Source organism: Rhinichthys klamathensis, unplaced genomic scaffold, assembly GCF_029890125.1.
Source record: "Rhinichthys klamathensis goyatoka isolate OS25496 unplaced genomic scaffold, OSU_Roscu_1.1 h1tg000504l_1, whole genome shotgun sequence".
NCBI lineage: Eukaryota > Metazoa > Chordata > Actinopteri > Cypriniformes > Leuciscidae > Rhinichthys > Rhinichthys klamathensis.
In genome coordinates this window covers 1,179,668-1,197,500 of record NW_026606985.1, presented here as the reverse complement: position 1 = coordinate 1,197,500, position 17,833 = coordinate 1,179,668, and the positions used below count along the sequence as shown (strand labels likewise).

Genomic DNA, 17,833 nt, shown 5'->3' with positions numbered 1-17,833 from the left:
ATCTCGTGTTTGAGATCCACCGATGGGAGAGACATGGACAGCTCCCAGATTGCCCAATACACTCACATTGAGGTCCTGTACGGCAAAGAAGGACGGTCGCCCCAGGGAGGTGGTGCCTGTCCCATAATCATGAACCTGCAATCCTGACAATCCTCAAAACAGAATGTGCTACTCTGGTGACATCCAGCCGATAGTAACGCACACAGGTATGAGGAGAAGCCCAGCTGGCAGCGGAGCAGATGTCCTGAAGTGACACTCCCCTAAACAAAGCCCAAGAGGCGGCTGAGCCCCTCGAGGAATGAGCTCTGATGTCTCCTGGGGACGGCACTCCTTGTGATTCATGCCAAAGCTATAGCATTCACAAGCCAATGTGAGAGGCGTTGCTTAGATATGGGACTCCCTCTGTGAGGGGGCGCCCATGAAATAAAGAGCTGGTCGCTCTTCCGGAAAGCACTGGTCCTGGACATATATGTCTGTAAGGCACAGACACGGCACAGAGCGTTCAGCCTCTGATCCTCCGGGGAGGAAAAAGGTGGAGGGTGAAAAGCGCCAACACCTCCGATGTGAACGCATGGAAGCATTTAGGCTTGAAAGCCGGATTTGGTTTTAGGGAAACCTTATCTCTACTAAGAGAGAATTTAGTGCATGAGGAATGAACCGAGAGTGCATGAAGCTCACTGACACGTTTAGCTGACGCCAAGGCCAAGAGCAAAGCCGTCTTGAAAGACAGCAGCTATAGGGAGATACCCAGAGGCTCAAAAGGATATTGAGACAGAGCCTCCAGCACCATGGAGAGGTCCCACTCAGGAACAGTTCTCCTGACGACTGGTAAAGAGTGACGGGCAGTGCACCCTTCATAAATCTGCGGATTAGAGGATGCTGCCCGACTGTTGAGCTCAAAGCCCACATGACAGGCAGAAATCGCAGCCAGGTAAACGTTAATTGTGGAAAATGACCTGTCTTTTTCCATGAGGTCTTGAAGGAAACAAGTAATACCAGGAACTGAGCACTGATATGATGTGAGACCACATCCATCACACCAGCCTTCAAACACTTGCCACTTACAACCATATAAGGACCGTGTAAAAACGGCCCTGGCATTCTGTATAGTAGCGATCACACGCGGGGGAAGCCCCAGTGCGCTTGGGTTCGTCCTCTCACGGGCCAGGTCCAGAGAGCCACCTTGTCCGGATGTGGGCAATAAATCTCCCCGTTCGCTTGGGACAATAGGCGCCACGGCTGGGCCTATAACAGAGGGATCTGGGCCACCTGGGTGCTATCAGAATGAGAGACAGGCCCTGCTCTCTCACCCTGGCCAATGTGGGAATTATCAGGAACAGGGGAGGAACAGCATACAGCAGCACTTCAGGTGGGCCAGTGCGTCCACCCCGAGGGGCGCGTCCACGTCCTTCAGCGAGAAGAACATACGACAATGGTTGTTTTCGTGCGAGGCGAATAGATCTACAGTTGGGTTTCCCCTTGATAGAAGGTCTGCGCCTCGGTTCAGAATGCCTGGAACATGAGTTGCACATTACGACAGGAAAACCCGTCTGCTCCACGGCAAAAGCTTGTGAGCTAGAGCGTGAAGTTTCGGCGAGCGCACGCCGCCCTGACGGTTGATGTAAGCCACTGCCGTGGTGTTGTCGCAGCGTACGAGCACATGATGTCCCTGCAGATGAGGCAGAAAATGATTCAGAGCTTTCCATATGGTCATAAGCTCTAAATAATTTATGTGCGCTGACCGTAGACTGCTCGGCCACAAACCGGTCACCGTTCTGCCCTCCTAGGTGGCACCCCAACCTGTTAAGGAGGGGTTCCCTGTGTGTAAAAGTCTGAGCTCTTCAGAGCACAACAGGCGTCCGGCGGGCTGTTCGTCCGCGATCATGGACTCTAAGCCCCCCGTGGCCGTGCATCAGGCCGGCCGCTTGGGTTTGTGAATAGAGGGAGGGGGTTTCTTGGGCGCGGCTGCGGCGAAGGATGTTTTCCCCCACGGTTTAGTAGGCGGGGGATTACCGTGCTGCGCTGGTGGTTTGCCTCGAGGTTTAGCTCTGACTGGAGCTGGCGCTGGCCAGGAGTCCCCCGGGTGCACGATCTCGTCGCCATTTCCCCGTCAGAGTTCGACTGTTCCACACGAAAGCCACCTTTTGCCTGCGGCGCCGGAGCTTCTTGGGAAGCGCCAGGCAGTAGCTACAATTTTTGGGGAATTCCAGTGCCTCCTCCGCGTGTTTGAGGCCCATGCAGACCACGCAGAAAGGGTGATTATCCCTGGCGGCGCTGAGGGCGCTGAGTGATATGTGCTCTGGCAGACAAATGTGAACGTCCGAACAAATCCACGAGCTGTGAGAAAGAAGTCTAGAGGTTGCGAGAAGCAAATGTCACCTGGAGAACAGCAGCACATGCAGGCGTTATATGCTCTCAGGTAAGGGGGCGGGGCCTTACCTGGCATTGGCCACACACTTCTGTCTGTCTAGCCAGACTTGGTGCAATTGGATACTTCTGCAGAGGTCAGGTGCGGATGCCCTTCCCATAGGTGGATCTCGAACTCGAGGTGATGAAAGAGAACGTTCCTGAGGGAACCATCAGTTCTCTGGAACCACCCTGGTGGCTAGGTCATAGAACAGAGTTCCTAGAACTACCCGAAGCGAAAGCCCCTAATGTGTGTGTGCGTGTGTGTGTGGCTTTACCTTCGAGAAGAGTCCGAAACACGCCACGTGGCTGATGATGCAGTACGCTTCGGGAACACGAGCGCCGCTGCCGCCCGGCTGACGGGACACACACAGTCCTCAGTCATTGACACACAAGATGGATATTCATGATAGAGATATGAAACGCTGATTACCAGGAGCCTCCTGCAGTATCCGTTCCTCCGGCTGCCGTCGACTTCCGTCAGGACGAACGAGAACGTCTCGCTGCGGAGAAGCAGACACAACCGGCATCAGAGACGCAACACAAGCTACTGACGTCCAGACGGGAAGAGGAGGATTCGCTTTAAAGATCGGGAAACACTGTCAGAGTGCAAGAGAGTCACTCAGAGAGTCATTCAGAGAGTCATTCAGAGTCACTCAGAGAGTCATTCAGAGTCACTCAGAGAGTCACTCAGAGAGTCATTCAGAGTCACTCAGAGATTCATTCAGAGAGTCACTCAGAGATTCATTCAGAGAGTCACTCAGAGATTCATTCAGAGAGTCATTCAGAGTCACTCAGAGATTCATTCAGAGAGTCACTCAGAGATTCATTCAGAGAGTCACTCAGAGAGTCACTCAGAGAGTCATTCAGAGAGTCATTCAGAGAGTCATTCAGAGAGTCACTCAGAGTTACTCAGAGATTCATTCAGAGTCACTCAGAGATTCATTCAGAGAGTCACTCAGAGAGTCACTCAGAGAGTCATTCAGAGAGTCACTCAGAGAGTCATTCAGAGTCACTCAGAGATTCATTCAGAGAGTCACTCAGAGAGTCATTCAGAGAGTCACTCAGAGAGTCATTCAGAGTCACTCAGAGATTCATTCAGAGAGTCACTCAGAGACTCATTCAGAGAGTCATTCAGAAAATAACTCAGTTGCTGCGTCCCAATTCGCCTACTTATACTACGCCCTAAAAGTATGTACTCTTTTTGTGAAGAAAAAGTACATACTTTTGAGTGTGTAGCAAAAGAGTAGGCAAGCTTTGGGACACACTACTTCGTCACCTTTAACGGACAGATCTGTCGCGTGCATCCTGTCACCGTAAACTGACCTGTCAATCATCTTGTCACAGTTAAAATCCTCCATTCAATCTAATATAACTTCTTACCATTTCAGAGAGAAATGTTGTCGCACGTTCATCTGCCAGTCATGGGTCTTTCATGCCGAGACTCTCCTTGTGTGTTTGGAATTTGAATATATATAATAGGCCTAATTTAAAAGTTAATGGCTAAATGTATCTTTGCAAAAGTTCACAATGCTGCTGCAGATGCAATATAATGTGGACAACATTGAATAAATACATTTTCGTCAGGTTAGATACTGATAATTAATCACTCAAACCCCTTTGTCTAAACCTCTCTACATAACCGTCGGACTCGCGCGTCCTCCATGTCTGTAGTCTTTGAACACTTTTCATTCGTGTTTGTAGTTCTAACCGAATCCTCGTCCAACGCGCGATGGGTTGTGGGCAATATCAGCCGTTAGAGTGCGCAACGATCTGCACTTCGGATTCTGATCCGGACCGGGGTCCAGACTTTGAGAAGCACTGTAGTAGACCATCCGGGTCTCTTTGGGACACTCATTTCAACATACTACGATTTGGGACGTACTAATTCTATTTTCGAATACTATTTAGGACGGATAGTATGCGAATTGGGACGCAGCAAGAGAGTCATTCAGAAGGTCATTCAGAGAGTAACTCAGAGAGTCATTCAGAGAGTCATTCAGAGAGTAACTCAGAGAGTCATTCAGAGAGTAACTCAGAGAGTCATTTGATTATTGATGGATCATTTGATTGAGATTGGTTCAGACAATGATTCAAAGATTCAAACAGAATAATTCAAAGATTCATTTTCTCTGAATGAGATTAATCTCATTCTGAGAATGGTTTAAAGATTTGGTCAAAGACCTATTGAGAGGGTCATTCAGGGAATCATTTAAGACAAACATTGAGAGATTGATGATTGATTCAGAGAGATTGATTCACAAAATCATTTGGAGAATGATTCAGCAAATGATATAGACAGACCGTGATTCAAAGAGTCATTAAAGTAATCATTTGGAGAATCATTCAGAGATTGATTAAAAGATTTAGTCAGAGAGTGATTCAGAGATTGATTGAATGATTCAAAGAGATGACACCCAGGTTTATATACATTCAAAACCCGATGTAAATGTGGCTGTGTCTCATCTTTCCTTTGTATTTCTGAGATAAAAGATTGGATGTCTAGAAATTTTTTATGTCTAAACAGTGATAAGACGGAAGTAATGCTCATTGGTTCACCTCACCAGCTACGGAAGGCTGGTTCCCCAACTTTTAGTGTAGAAGGTTCTACACTTAATTTTCAGGCTAAATTAAAAAATCTAGGGGTTATATTTGATAATAATTTGACATTTGTTCCTCATGTTCAGAGCACTGTCAGGACATCATTTTTTCATCTCAAAAATATAGCCAGATTGCGTCCTATGTTGTCACTCCCAGTGGCTGAAAAGCTAATTAACATTTTTGTATTTTCTCGTATTGATTACTGTAATGCTCTGTTGGCTGGGGCTTCAAAAGCTACCCTTAACGAACTACGGTTGGTACAAAATTCTGCTGCTCGATTTCTGTCTGGAAACAGGACAAGGGACCATATTACTCCGGGACTGGAATCTTTACACCGGCTCCCTGTCAGATTCCGTGTTGATTTTAAAATCTTAATGCTTACCTATAAGGCCTTGCATGGACTGACACCTCATTATCTAACTGAACTTTTAACACCCTACACATCAGCACGTGATCTCCGCTCTTTGGAAGCTGGCCTTTTAATTGTTCCGCATACCCGACTAAAATCCATGGGTGAGATAGGGCCTTCTCGTCGAATGCTCCAAAACTTTGGAATTCCCTGCCTGTTGAGATTAGGCAAGCCAAATCTCTTAGTGTTTTTAAAACATCACTTAAAACTTATTTGTTTAGGGTAGCTTTTACATAATTGTTTATAATTGTCTTATTATTATTAATCCTATATTTTCATAATGTTTTTATTTTTATTTATTTTTGTATTTTATTACGTTTTTCTGTCAGAAATGCATAGTTTGTTTAATTGTATGTTTTATGTTTTTATTCTTGTTAAGCGCTTTGAGATACTTTTTAAAGGCGCTATATAAAATAAAGTTTATTATTATTATTTAAGAGTCATGCAGAAAATTCATTTAAAGAATCATCGGGAGATTGATTCAGCAAATGATTTAATCAGAGATTTATATTGATTTATAGTCAAGAGATTCATGATTCTTCATCAACCAGAATTGGATGCGAGGGTGTTTTCTGTGTTTGGAGTGATTACAGCATGTTGCTATGGTGTACTGGCTGGTTGCCAGGCATAGTCAGAGGTGTTTGATCAAACACAAAATGAGCATAAACACACACACACACACACACACACACACACACACACATCCTGTAGATGTTTGTATGTTTTTCCATCAGCTATAAGTGTGCAAAAGTGTGAAGATGAACATGTGGTTAGAGACAAGGTGAAAGTGTGAAACAGGATGTGTGTGTGTGTGTGTGTTTGAGAGTGTGTGTGTTTGAGAGAGTGTGTGTGTGTGTGTGTGAGTATGTGCGAGTGTGTGTGTGAGTATGTGCGAGTGTGTGTGCAGTGGTTAAAGTGTGATTTGGCAGGTGGGGGAACCCTCAAACTGTGTGTAGGTCCAACAGGGAAAAATGACTCGCCGTGGGACAACATATTGAGTGTCGTGTTATAGCAATGCTTTTTGGAACAAGAGTGTCACTGTGGCACCAAGTATCACAATACTTATTTATTTGATATTTTAATGGTTTTATTTGGGTCCATCTACTGATATGATGACGATACTATGTTAAAATTGTTGAACACTGGGACAAAAATGTGAGGGGGTTTTGGGGTCATGAGACAATATGGACTATCTGGACTCTGACCTCCATATGTGCAGTTTAGGACTTCTGAAGGCCAAAGAAATGGATAACAAACAGCTTGAACCCCCTGTCAGTGGGCATTAGATTATTTGTCAACACCTGCTATCTCCTCATTCTCTCCTAAAGCTGAACTTTGACTGATAGTCTTTTCATTTTCGTCTGTGTCAGTGAAGAAAGTAAACACAGGCTCAACTGATATGAAGTTTTATGAATAATTTTCTTAGATAGGTTCATTTACTCCAGGCTACCAGGTCATTGCCAATAGGAACCTTCGAATTTTAATTTTCTTCTAACCTTCTTCTATAGAAACTATAGGCTTCGTTCACCGCTGTTGGTGTGACTGGCAGACGTTCCCTCATGCGCTGTGGAAGCACGTAAAGCATTCTCAGGTATAGATATGCAGCATTAATGCACGTAGGTGATTTTGAACGAATATTTAATGTCGATATACAATGGATATATAATGTTAAAACTAATTCTGCTATTGATATCTTTGTAAGCCTGCCGACCCTCTAGAACAGTGGCAAGAGAAAACTATTGTCCGGCGAAATATCGAACCTAAAACTAACTTTACGGCGCTCAACCAGCGAGTGCATTTCACACATGTGTGACCGCTGGCGTTCAGCGGAGAGGAGGAGAGGAGAGGAGGAGGAGGAGGAGAGGAGAGGAGGAGGAGGAGAGGAGGAGGAGGAGGAGAGGAGAGGAGGAGAGGAGAGGAGAGGAGGAGGAGAGGAGGAGGAGAGGAGGAGAGGAGGAGAGGAGGAGAGGAGAGGAGAGGAGAGGAGGAGGAGAGGAGGAGAGGAGAGGAGGAGGAGAGGAGAGGAGGAGGAGAGGAGGAGGAGAGGAGAGGAGGAGGAGAGGAGGAGAGGAGAGGAGGAGAGGAGAGGAGGAGAGGAGGAGAGGAGAGGAGGAGGAGAGGAGAGGAGGAGGAGAGGAGGAGAGGAGAGGAGGAGAGGAGGAGAGGAGAGGAGGAGGAGAGGAGAGGAGGAGGAGAGGAGGAGAGGAGAGGAGGAGAGGAGAGGAGGAGGAGAGGAGGAGAGGAGGAGGAGAGGAGAGGAGGAGAGGAGGAGGAGAGGAGGAGGAGAGGAGGAGGAGAGGAGGAGGAGAGGAGAGGAGGAGAGGAGGAGAGGAGGAGAGGAGAGGAGAGGAGGAGAGGAGGAGGAGAGGAGAGGAGGAGAGGAGGAGAGGAGGAGAGGAGAGGAGAGGAGGAGAGGAGGAGAGGAGGAGGAGAGGAGAGGAGGAGAGGAGGAGGAGAGGAGGAGAGGAGAGGAGGAGGAGAGGAGGAGAGGAGGAGGAGAGGAGAGGAGGAGGAGAGGAGAGGAGGAGGAGAGGAGGAGGAGAGGAGGAGGAGAGGAGGAGGAGAGGAGGAGAGGAGGAGAGGAGAGGAGGAGAGGAGGAGAGGAGGAGAGGAGAGGAGGAGAGGAGGAGAGGAGAGGAGGAGGAGAGGAGAGGAGGAGGAGAGGAGGAGAGGAGAGGAGGAGAGGAGAGGAGGAGAGGAGGAGAGGAGAGGAGGAGGAGAGGAGAGGAGGAGGAGAGGAGGAGAGGAGGAGGAGAGGAGAGGAGGAGGAGAGGAGGAGAGGAGAGGAGGAGGAGAGGAGAGGAGGAGGAGAGGAGGAGGAGAGGAGAGGAGGAGGAGAGGAGGAGAGGAGAGGAGGAGAGGAGAGGAGGAGAGGAGGAGAGGAGAGGAGAGGAGAGGAGGAGAGGAGAGGAGGAGGAGAGGAGGAGAGGAGGAGGAGGAGAGGAGGAGGAGAGGAGGAGAGGAGAGGAGAGGAGGAGGAGAGGAGGAGGAGAGGAGAGGAGGAGGAGAGGAGGAGGAGAGGAGAGGAGGAGGAGAGGAGGAGAGGAGAGGAGGAGAGGAGAGGAGGAGAGGAGGAGAGGAGAGGAGAGGAGAGGAGGAGAGGAGAGGAGGAGGAGAGGAGAGGAGGAGGAGAGGAGGAGAGGAGAGGAGGAGGAGAGGAGGAGGAGAGGAGAGGAGGAGGAGAGGAGGAGAGGAGAGGAGGAGAGGAGGAGAGGAGAGGAGGAGAGGAGAGGAGGAGGAGAGGAGAGGAGGAGGAGAGGAGGAGAGGAGGAGGAGGAGAGGAGGAGGAGAGGAGGAGAGGAGAGGAGAGGAGGAGAGGAGAGGAGGAGGAGGAGAGGAGGAGGAGAGGAGGAGAGGAGAGGAGGAGAGGAGAGGAGAGGAGGAGAGGAGAGGAGGAGAGGAGGAGGAGAGGAGAGGAGGAGGAGAGGAGGAGAGGAGAGGAGGAGAGGAGGAGGAGAGGAGAGGAGGAGAGGAGGAGGAGAGGAGGAGAGGAGAGGAGGAGGAGAGGAGGAGAGGAGGAGGAGGAGAGGAGGAGGAGAGGAGGAGGAGGAGAGGAGGAGGAGAAGGAGAGGAGAGGAGAGGAGAGGAGAGGAGAGGAGAGGAGAGGAGAAGGAGAGGACGATCTCGGGACCAGCGAGATTCGTTGAGATTAATGAATCTATTTATTTATTAATTTATCTGAGGTGCCGGACTGTTCCGGCCCACTTTAACCCCTGTGTGTGTGTGTGTGTGTGTGTGTGTGTGTGTGTGTGTGTACCTGCTGTACTCGGTCAGAGGTGCCCAGTTGATTCCCTCAGGGAAGCAGAAGAGATGAGCGGCCTTCATGCACTTCTCCTCTTCCTCTCGCTGCCGTCGCCCCATCACCTCACGCTACACACACACACACACACACACACTGGTCAGTATATACTGATGTATATGATGATGATACGATGCCTCGCCCTGAGTCTGACCTTGGGGAACTGGTATGTGATGTGAGGCTCGTAAGCTTCCTCGCTCCTCCTCTTCCTCAGACTGACCACCAGCAGGTACTCGAAGAACAGCTGACCCGTGTGACTGCGGTCCGGTGCCGGCGGAGGCCCCGGGGCCGGCGGTGTGGAGGGGTCGGAGGCGCTGCGCTCTACACACACACACACACGAGACCTTTACCAGCAGAGAAACCACAACGGTGCCACGGATTGCAGGAATACACTCACACACACACATTTGTTTTTCCTTACACACAACACACACACAAGACCTTTAACAGCGAGGAACCACAGCGATGCGACGCTCACAGACACTCATTGTGCTGCCAAACCTCACAGGAAACGCATCACTCAACCAGATCCACTTCAGCAAACAATAACACATCACAACATTTATACAAGATCTGGGATTGACACTGCAAGAGTCCAGCACAACCCAGAGATAGTTCACCCAAACATGATTTACTCTCCCTCAAGCCATCCTAGGTGTATATGACACTCTTCTTTCAGACGAACACAATCAGAGTTATATTAATAAATGTCCTGGCTCTTCCAAGCTTTATAATGGCAGTGAATGGCTGTTTCTGTTTTAAAGTCCATAAAAGTGCATCTCTCCATCATAAAAGTGCATCTATTCATCATAAAAGTGCATCTGTCCATCATAGAAGTGCATCTATCCATCATAAAAGTGCATCTGTCCATCATAAAAGTGCATCTGTCCATCATAAAAGTGCATCTGTCCATCATAAAAGTGCATCTCTCATCATAAAAGTGCATCTCTCATCATAAAAGTGCATCTATTCATCATAAAAGTGCATCTATTCATCATAAAAGTGCATCTATCCATCATAAAAGTGCATCTGTCCATCATAAAAGTGCATCTCTCCATCATAAAAGTGCATGTATTCATCATAAAAGTGCATCTATCCATCATAAAAGTGCATCTGTCCATCATAAAAGTGCATCTATCCATCATGAATGTGCATCTATCCATCATAAAAGTGCATCTATTCATCATAAAAGTGCATCTATTCATCATAAAAGTGCATCTATCCATCATGAATGTGCATCTGTCCATCATAAAACTGCATCTATTCATCATAAAAGTGCATCTATTCATCATAAAAGTGCATCTATTCCATCATAAAAGTGCATCTATTCATCATAAAAGTGCATCTATTCATCATAAAAGTGCATCATCTATTCATCATAAAAGTGCATCTATCCATCATGAATGTGCATCTGTCCATCATAAAAGTGCATCTGTCCATCATAAAAGTGCATCTATCCATCATGAATGTGCATCTATCCATCATAAAAGTGCATCTATTCATCATAAAAGTGCATCTATCCATCATGAATGTGCATCTATCCATCATAAAAGTGCATCTATTCATCATAAAAGTGCATCTATTCATCATAAAAGTGCATCTATCCATCATGAATGTGCATCTGTCCATCATAAAAGTGCATCTGTCCATCATAAAAGTGCATCTATCCATCATGAATGTGCATCTATTCATCATAAAAGTGCATCTATCCATCATAAAAGTGCATCTATTCATCATAAAAGTGCATCTATTCATCATAAAAGTGCATCTATCCATCATGAATGTGCATCTGTCCATCATAAAAGTGCATCTATTCATCATAAAAGTGCATCTATTCATCATAAAAGTGCATCTATCCATCATAAAAGTGCATCTATTCATCATAAAAGTGCATCTATCCATCATGAATGTGCATCTGTCCATCATAAAAGTGCATCTGTCCATCATAAAAGTGCATCTATTCATCATAAAAGTGCATCTGTCCATCATAAAAGTGCATCTGTCCATCATAAAAGTGCATCTATCCATCATAAAAGTGCATCTGTCCATCATAAAAGTGCATCTGTCCATCATAAAAGTGCATCTGTCCATCATAAAAGTGCATCTATTCATCATAAAAGTGCATCTATTCATCATAAAAGTGCATCTATCCATCATAAAAGTGCATCTATTCATCATAAAAGTGCATCTATCCATCATGAATGTGCATCTGTCCATCATAAAAGTGCATTTGTCCATCATAAAAGTGCATCTATTCATCATAAAAGTGCATCTATCCATCATAAAAGTGCATCTATTCATCATAAAAGTGCATCTATCCATCATGAATGTGCATCTGTCCATCATAAAAGTGCATCTGTCCATCATAAAAGTGCATCTGTCCATCATAAAAGTGCATCTATCCATCATAAAAGTGCATCTGTCCATCATAAAAGTGCATCTATTCATCATAAAAGTGCATCTGTCCATCATAAAAGTGCATCTGTCCATCATAAAAGTGCATCTATCCATCATAAAAGTGCATCTGTCCATCATAAAAGTGCATCTATTCATCATAAAAGTGCATCTATTCATCATAAAAGTGCATCTATCCATCATAAAAGTGCATCTATTCATCATAAAAGTGCATCTATCCATCATGAATGTGCATCTGTCCATCATAAAAGTGCATCTGTCCATCATAAAAGTGCATCTGTCCATCATAAAAGTGCATCTATTCATCATAAAAGTGCATCTATCCATCATAAAAGTGCATCTATTCATCATAAAAGTGCATCTATCCATCATGAATGTGCATCTGTCCATCATAAAAGTGCATCTGTCCATCATAAAAGTGCATCTATTCATCATAAAAGTGCATCTGTCCATCATAAAAGTGCATCTGTCCATCATAAAAGTGCATCTGTCCATCATAAAAGTGCATCTATTCATCATAAAAGTGCATCTATCCATCATGAATGTGCATCTATCCATCATAAAAGTGCATCTGTCCATCATAAAAGTGCATCTGTCCATCATAAAAGTGCATCTGTCCATCATAAAAGTGCATCTGTCCATAATAAAAGTGCATCTGTCCATCATAAAAGTGCTTCTGTCCATCATAAAAGTGCATCTGTCCATCATAAAAGTGCATCTATCCATCATGAATGTGCATCTCTCCATCATAAAAGTGCATCTGTCCATCATAAAAGTGCATCTATTCATCATAAAAGTGCATCTATCCATCATAAAAGGGCATCTGTCCATCATAAAAGTGCATCTGTCCATCATAAAAGTGCATCTATCCATCATAAAAGTGCATCTATTCATCATAAAAGTGCATCTGTCCATCATAAAAGTGCATCTGTCCATCATAAAAGTGCATCTATCCATCATAAAAGTGCATCTGTCCATCATAAAAGTGCATCTGTCCATCATAAAAGTGCTTCTGTCCATCATAAAAGTGCATCTGTCCATCATAAAAGTGCATCTGTCCATCATAAAAGTGCTTCTGTCCATCATAAAAGTGCATCTGTCCATCATAAAAGTGCATCTATCCATCATAAAAGTGCATCTGTCCATCATAAAAGTGCATCTATCCATCATAAAAGTGCATCTATCCATCATTAAAGTGCATCTGTCCATCATAAAAGTGCATCTATCCATCATAAAAGTGCATCTGTCCATCATAAAAGAGTGTGTGTGTGTGTGTGTGTGTGTGTGTGTGTGTGTGTGTGTGTGTGTGTGTGTTTACTGAAGATGCACATGTGGTTAGAGATAAGGTGAAAGTGTGAAACAGGATGTGTGTGTGTGTATTTGAGTGTGAGCGTGTGTGTGTGCGTGTTTGAGAGTGTGTCGGTGTGTGTGTGCACTCATGTGTGTATCATAGTGCATGTGATTGTGTTCGTCTGACAGAAGAGTGTCACACACACTAGGGAAAGTAAACTCACTGAAAATGATTAATTTGAGGCTGACGAGTCTTGACATTATCGCTGGAATACGGCCATGATGTTCTTCCTACATGTGTGTTTAAGAAATGAAAAGCTACACACTCCATCAGTTAGGGTCAGAAGAACTGTTGGCAAACATATAGAAACATAATAATCACTGTGATAATGATCCGATCATAGATTATTAAAGTCATCCATTTTATCCCGTATAACTCGTCTTTGATCTCCAAAATTACATATTTAAACGTTTTTTCTTTCAAAAAAATTCTTCATGTCTTAAAATATCTTGAATGTAACTCGACACCCTTGCCTCATTTAGTATGCGCGGTTCTATGAATATGCAGATGAGCCCCGCCTCCACTCACTCACTCAGCTCAGAGATCCACTGGTTGACGATCACACGTTGATCTGATTGGTTACAAGGTCGTTTGTGACGTCAGAAACACCAGCGATTTCAAACCGTGTTTTTGAGACTGTCTTTGGTTCACTGCAGTTTTAAGCAGAAAATACTCAGCAATGCTGTCGACTTATGAACTTACACATGGTGTGTCTTAAAGCGTATTAAAAACACCACATAGACACATAAACAACATTAAACCAGAGTGTCTAATAAGGGGAGAACTTCTACTCTCAGTAAACGTCCGGCTCCTGAACTGTTGCAGTTCCACTCCGGCTCCACATGAGGGCGCTCACAGGACGAGTGCAGAATGAATGGAGGTCTATGGAGATATACCCATAGATATCCATAATAAAGGCTAGATGGAGGTCGACGTCCGCACCTGGCGGCCATCTTGTCACAGGCAGCTCGCTCACTCGTAACATTGTGTTTTAATGGTGCATGTACTTTTTAAATAACCATAACTTGCTAAATTTTCTACTGATTTTCAAACGGTTTGGTTTGTTATAAACGTCAGAGATGTAGTTATGACACTGCACACTTATGAATAAGTGTATCAATAAATAATCATCCAGAATTATAGCCATGTTAATAACGTTTGTAGGAAACCAAACCGATTGTAAGATTTCAACGAGATAAGAGTATTTGTGTTTGTGCTGATCACTCATCTTACATCAGGCACCACAGAGCCTTGCCTGTGACAAGATGGCCGCCGGTGATGACGATAGAGACTCCGCCGTAAGACATCTAGCCTTTATTATGGATATCTATGGCTATACCCCTCAAAATACACTTTTCTCAGGATTTCATTTTTTGTCTAGTAATTTGAATGTTGTATTCGAAAGGAGATGCAAAGAAATTACATATTGTTGGGTGTTAGTCACTTATTTGCTTTAAAAAGTCTTTTAAAGGTACAATATGTAAGAATTTTGTAATAAAATATCCAAAAATCACTTGCACAGTGTGATATATTTCCTGCAGTTGTGTACTTACAATATCCCAAAAGTCTCCAAAGATTTTTTTATTTCAGAGAAATTCCAGTTTTAAATAAGTGGCTGTCCCGGAAAAAAATGTCGCCTGTCAATGACGCAATATCCGCGCTTTCCTCGGTTTCCGTTCATACTGCCATAGCCATGACGTAACCATAGCGACAGACGTGGACAACTGCGCAGTGCGTAACGTTTAGCGGCACGCGGTTCTTGTTTCGTTCAAACATAGACCATGGCAAGCAGACTTTGGGACAAACAAGGAGAACTAAAATGAGGATCAACATCAGCGTGGCGTTTTTGAGATGCCGAGAGCTAGCGTCCGCGGCTAACTCGGACTCGACAGAGCTTCACGAGTCACGACAGCTTTATTAGACAGGTGAGCAAATGTACATAAAACAAATCAATGCTATATAACGTTAGCTCAACATGATGAAATGTTAGAATATGGTCAGTATGTTATTCTAATGTTGATCTAGCTTACTGCTAGTTTCGTATAGCAAACGAACTAACACGTAGTATAACATTATAACTTTCAGCACACATTTAAATGGCATTTAGTGTGATAGTGTAACGTTAGACCGAGTGAAGCAGCGCTGCGTTACCTCACAAGTTTAATTCGTCTAATAAACTGACTTGTGTGAGTAATCCAGCACTCGCGGGTAGTTCGGTAGAATTAAATGTCCTTATTCCTTTATATCCGCGGGACTCGCGTGTGATATCTGTCTCTTTAGCAATCGCGACCTGCTTCATACCACTGTAATGTTAAAAAACATGTTTGCACTCATCCATAAACATTATTAGATCCATCAGCTTGACAGCAAGTCCCATCATTCAGCTCATCACTGCGTCATCAACCTACGCCTGTGTTATTGTTGGAAACTGCGCCCTCTTGTGGCGAAAAAAACCTACATATTGTGCCTTTAAAATGTCAATGACGTCACACACATCGTACGAGCAGAGATACTGCTTTACGGCAATCCTTCAGTCACTGGTGCGTTCGCGCTCTGCACTTTCTGCGGACACAGGTAAACACACGAGCTAGAAGAGTTTCTGTAAAACTAAATAACACGATGTCATCAAGCGGTGTCGTAATCAGTCCTTCACTGACCATTAGCAGAATGCTAGCGTGTTATGGGCAACAACAACTCAACCTGGAAGAAATCGTACTCGTTCATTCAACTTTCGACCTATAACCCATGTTGAACTTGCAAAACCTACAATCAAATCTGAGATTTCTCAACGGCAATCGGGTGAGAGAGACACATTTAGCCGTCTAGCTCCATAGACTCCCATTCACTCACGCACTCGGCGATCGCCCCCAGTGGAGCTCTGGTGGAACTGCAACCACGATCCGGTACAATAGACTTAACAGGGAGTGGCCAGGCTCTCCGTAGACGGCTCTGGTAACGCTGGACTTCCACCACAGGTGGACTTTAAGAGTGTGCCTGTTTATCAGTAATGTGTGTGTGTGTGTGTGTGTGTGTGTGTGTGTGTGTGTGTGTGTGTGTGTGTGTGTGTGTGTGTGTGTGTGACTCACTGGATCTGTGCAGTTTCTCCTGAAGCGTCGAGAACATGGAGCTGATCTTCTTCATGGCTCCGAGATCTACGTCTGATCGACACGCCAGGACATCAGCTACACACACACACACACACACACGCACTGTTATTGTACAATGATTGTGACACGGATCTTTATCACTTAATTCCACTTGGTGGGAAATTCTCAGGAAATTAGGACTGAATCATTTACCGCTTTCATTTTCTTGTTTCCAGTCAAGATACAAGAGGCCAAACAAACAGAACAAGTTTGTGTGTGTGTGTGTGTGTGTGTGAAAGAGAGAGAGAGAGAGAGAGAGAGAGAGAGTGTGTGTGTGTGTGTGAAAGAGAGAGAGAGAGAGAGAGAGAGAGAGAGAGAGAGAGAGAGTGTGTGTGTGTGTGTGTGTGTGTGTGTGTGTGTGTGTGTGTGTGTGAAAGAGAGAGAGAGAGAGAAAGAGAGTGTGTGTGTGTGAAAGAGAGAGAGAGAGAGAGAGAGAGAGTGTGTGTGTGTGTGTGTGTGTGTGTGAAAGAGAGAGAGAGAGAGAAAGAGAGTGTGTGTGTGTGAAAGAGAGAGAGAGAGAGAGAGAGAGAGAGAGAGAGTGTGTGTGTGTGTGTGTGTGTGTGTGTGTGTGTGTGTGTGTGTGTGTGTGTGTGTGTGTGTGAAAGAGAGAGAGAGAGAGAGAGAGAGAGTGTGTGTGTGTGTGTGTGTGTGTGTGTGTGTGTGTGAAAGAGAGAGAGTGTGTGTGTGTGTGTGTGTGTGTGTGTGTGTGTGTGTGTGTGTGTGTGTGTGTGTGTGTGTGTGTGTGTGTGTGTGTGTGAAAGAGAGAGAGTGTGTGTGTGTGTGTGTGTGTGTGTGTGTAAGAGAGAGAGAGTGTGTGTGTGTGTGTGGGGTGGGGGAGTGTGTGTGTGTGTGTGTGTGTGTGTGTGTGTGTGTGTGTGTGTGTGTGTGTGTGTGTGTGTGTGTGTGTGTGTGTGTGTGTGTGTGTGTGTGTGTGTGTGTGTGTGTGTGTGTGTGATAAAGAGAAACAAGACACACACAGTCTTCAAGTCTCACTTCTACAACAGAAGACAGTTCATCCGTCACACACACTTCAGCTCAGAAACTTCCTACGAACACTGACTACAACCTTTAAGTCTTCAGTCTTTAGTCTTTAGCACACACTTACACACACTTACATTTGTGCTAAAGTTACATACTTTAGCACAAACTTACCTATGGAAAAACATAAAAATGGCAGTTTTCTGAGGCTGAGGCGGTAAAACATCATGAGCTCAGTATTACACCTTAACACCTCTGAAACATACCAACATGTGTTTACCATGGTTAATGTGTGGTATCTGTGTGTGTGTGTGTGTGTGTGTGTGTGTGTTTCTACTCACTGTCGGATGGAGTGTGTAGTTGTTGTGCAGTCCTCCACTTCTCTCTGTTCATCTCTGTCTCTGTCTGTTGATGCTGAATCTCTGACTCGAGCACACACACACACACACACACAGAGAGAGAGAGAGAGAGAGAGAGAGAGAGAGCCTGTCAGAGGCGATCAAACACGTGTCCAGCGGAGGGGCGGGGTCTCTGCGCTCAGCCACGCCCACAGCCAAACGCGCCGTGCTTATGATAAACACGAGCTTGTGTGTAGGCTTAATTTAATAAACTGAATTAAATAATCGATTGTGAAATATAATTATGTATAGTCGTATCGAGAAAATAGAGACGTGAAGATGCAGGACTCATTCAACGAAAATTATTAACACACACTAATGCCATTATTC

At 45.1% G+C, this 17,833-nt stretch overlaps 1 protein-coding gene across 1 annotated transcript in view; it reads right to left on the bottom strand.

Annotated features, from left to right (window-relative positions):
- The window catches only part of dennd2db (DENN/MADD domain containing 2Db), a 26,962-nt gene extending 9,392 nt beyond the window's left edge, over window positions 1–17,570 (bottom strand). Inside the window, exons 1-6 of the mRNA XM_056237908.1 lie at window positions 17,447–17,570; window positions 16,068–16,163; window positions 9,370–9,536; window positions 9,174–9,286; window positions 2,840–2,909; window positions 2,685–2,762 (exon numbers count right to left, since the gene is read on the bottom strand). Of these exons, the coding sequence (XP_056093883.1) occupies window positions 2,685–2,762; window positions 2,840–2,909; window positions 9,174–9,286; window positions 9,370–9,536; window positions 16,068–16,163; window positions 17,447–17,498 (576 nt within the window). The 5' untranslated portion in view covers window positions 17,499–17,570. The remainder of the gene's footprint in view (window positions 1–2,684; window positions 2,763–2,839; window positions 2,910–9,173; window positions 9,287–9,369; window positions 9,537–16,067; window positions 16,164–17,446) is intronic.
- Between the last annotated feature and the right edge of the window lie 263 nt (window positions 17,571–17,833).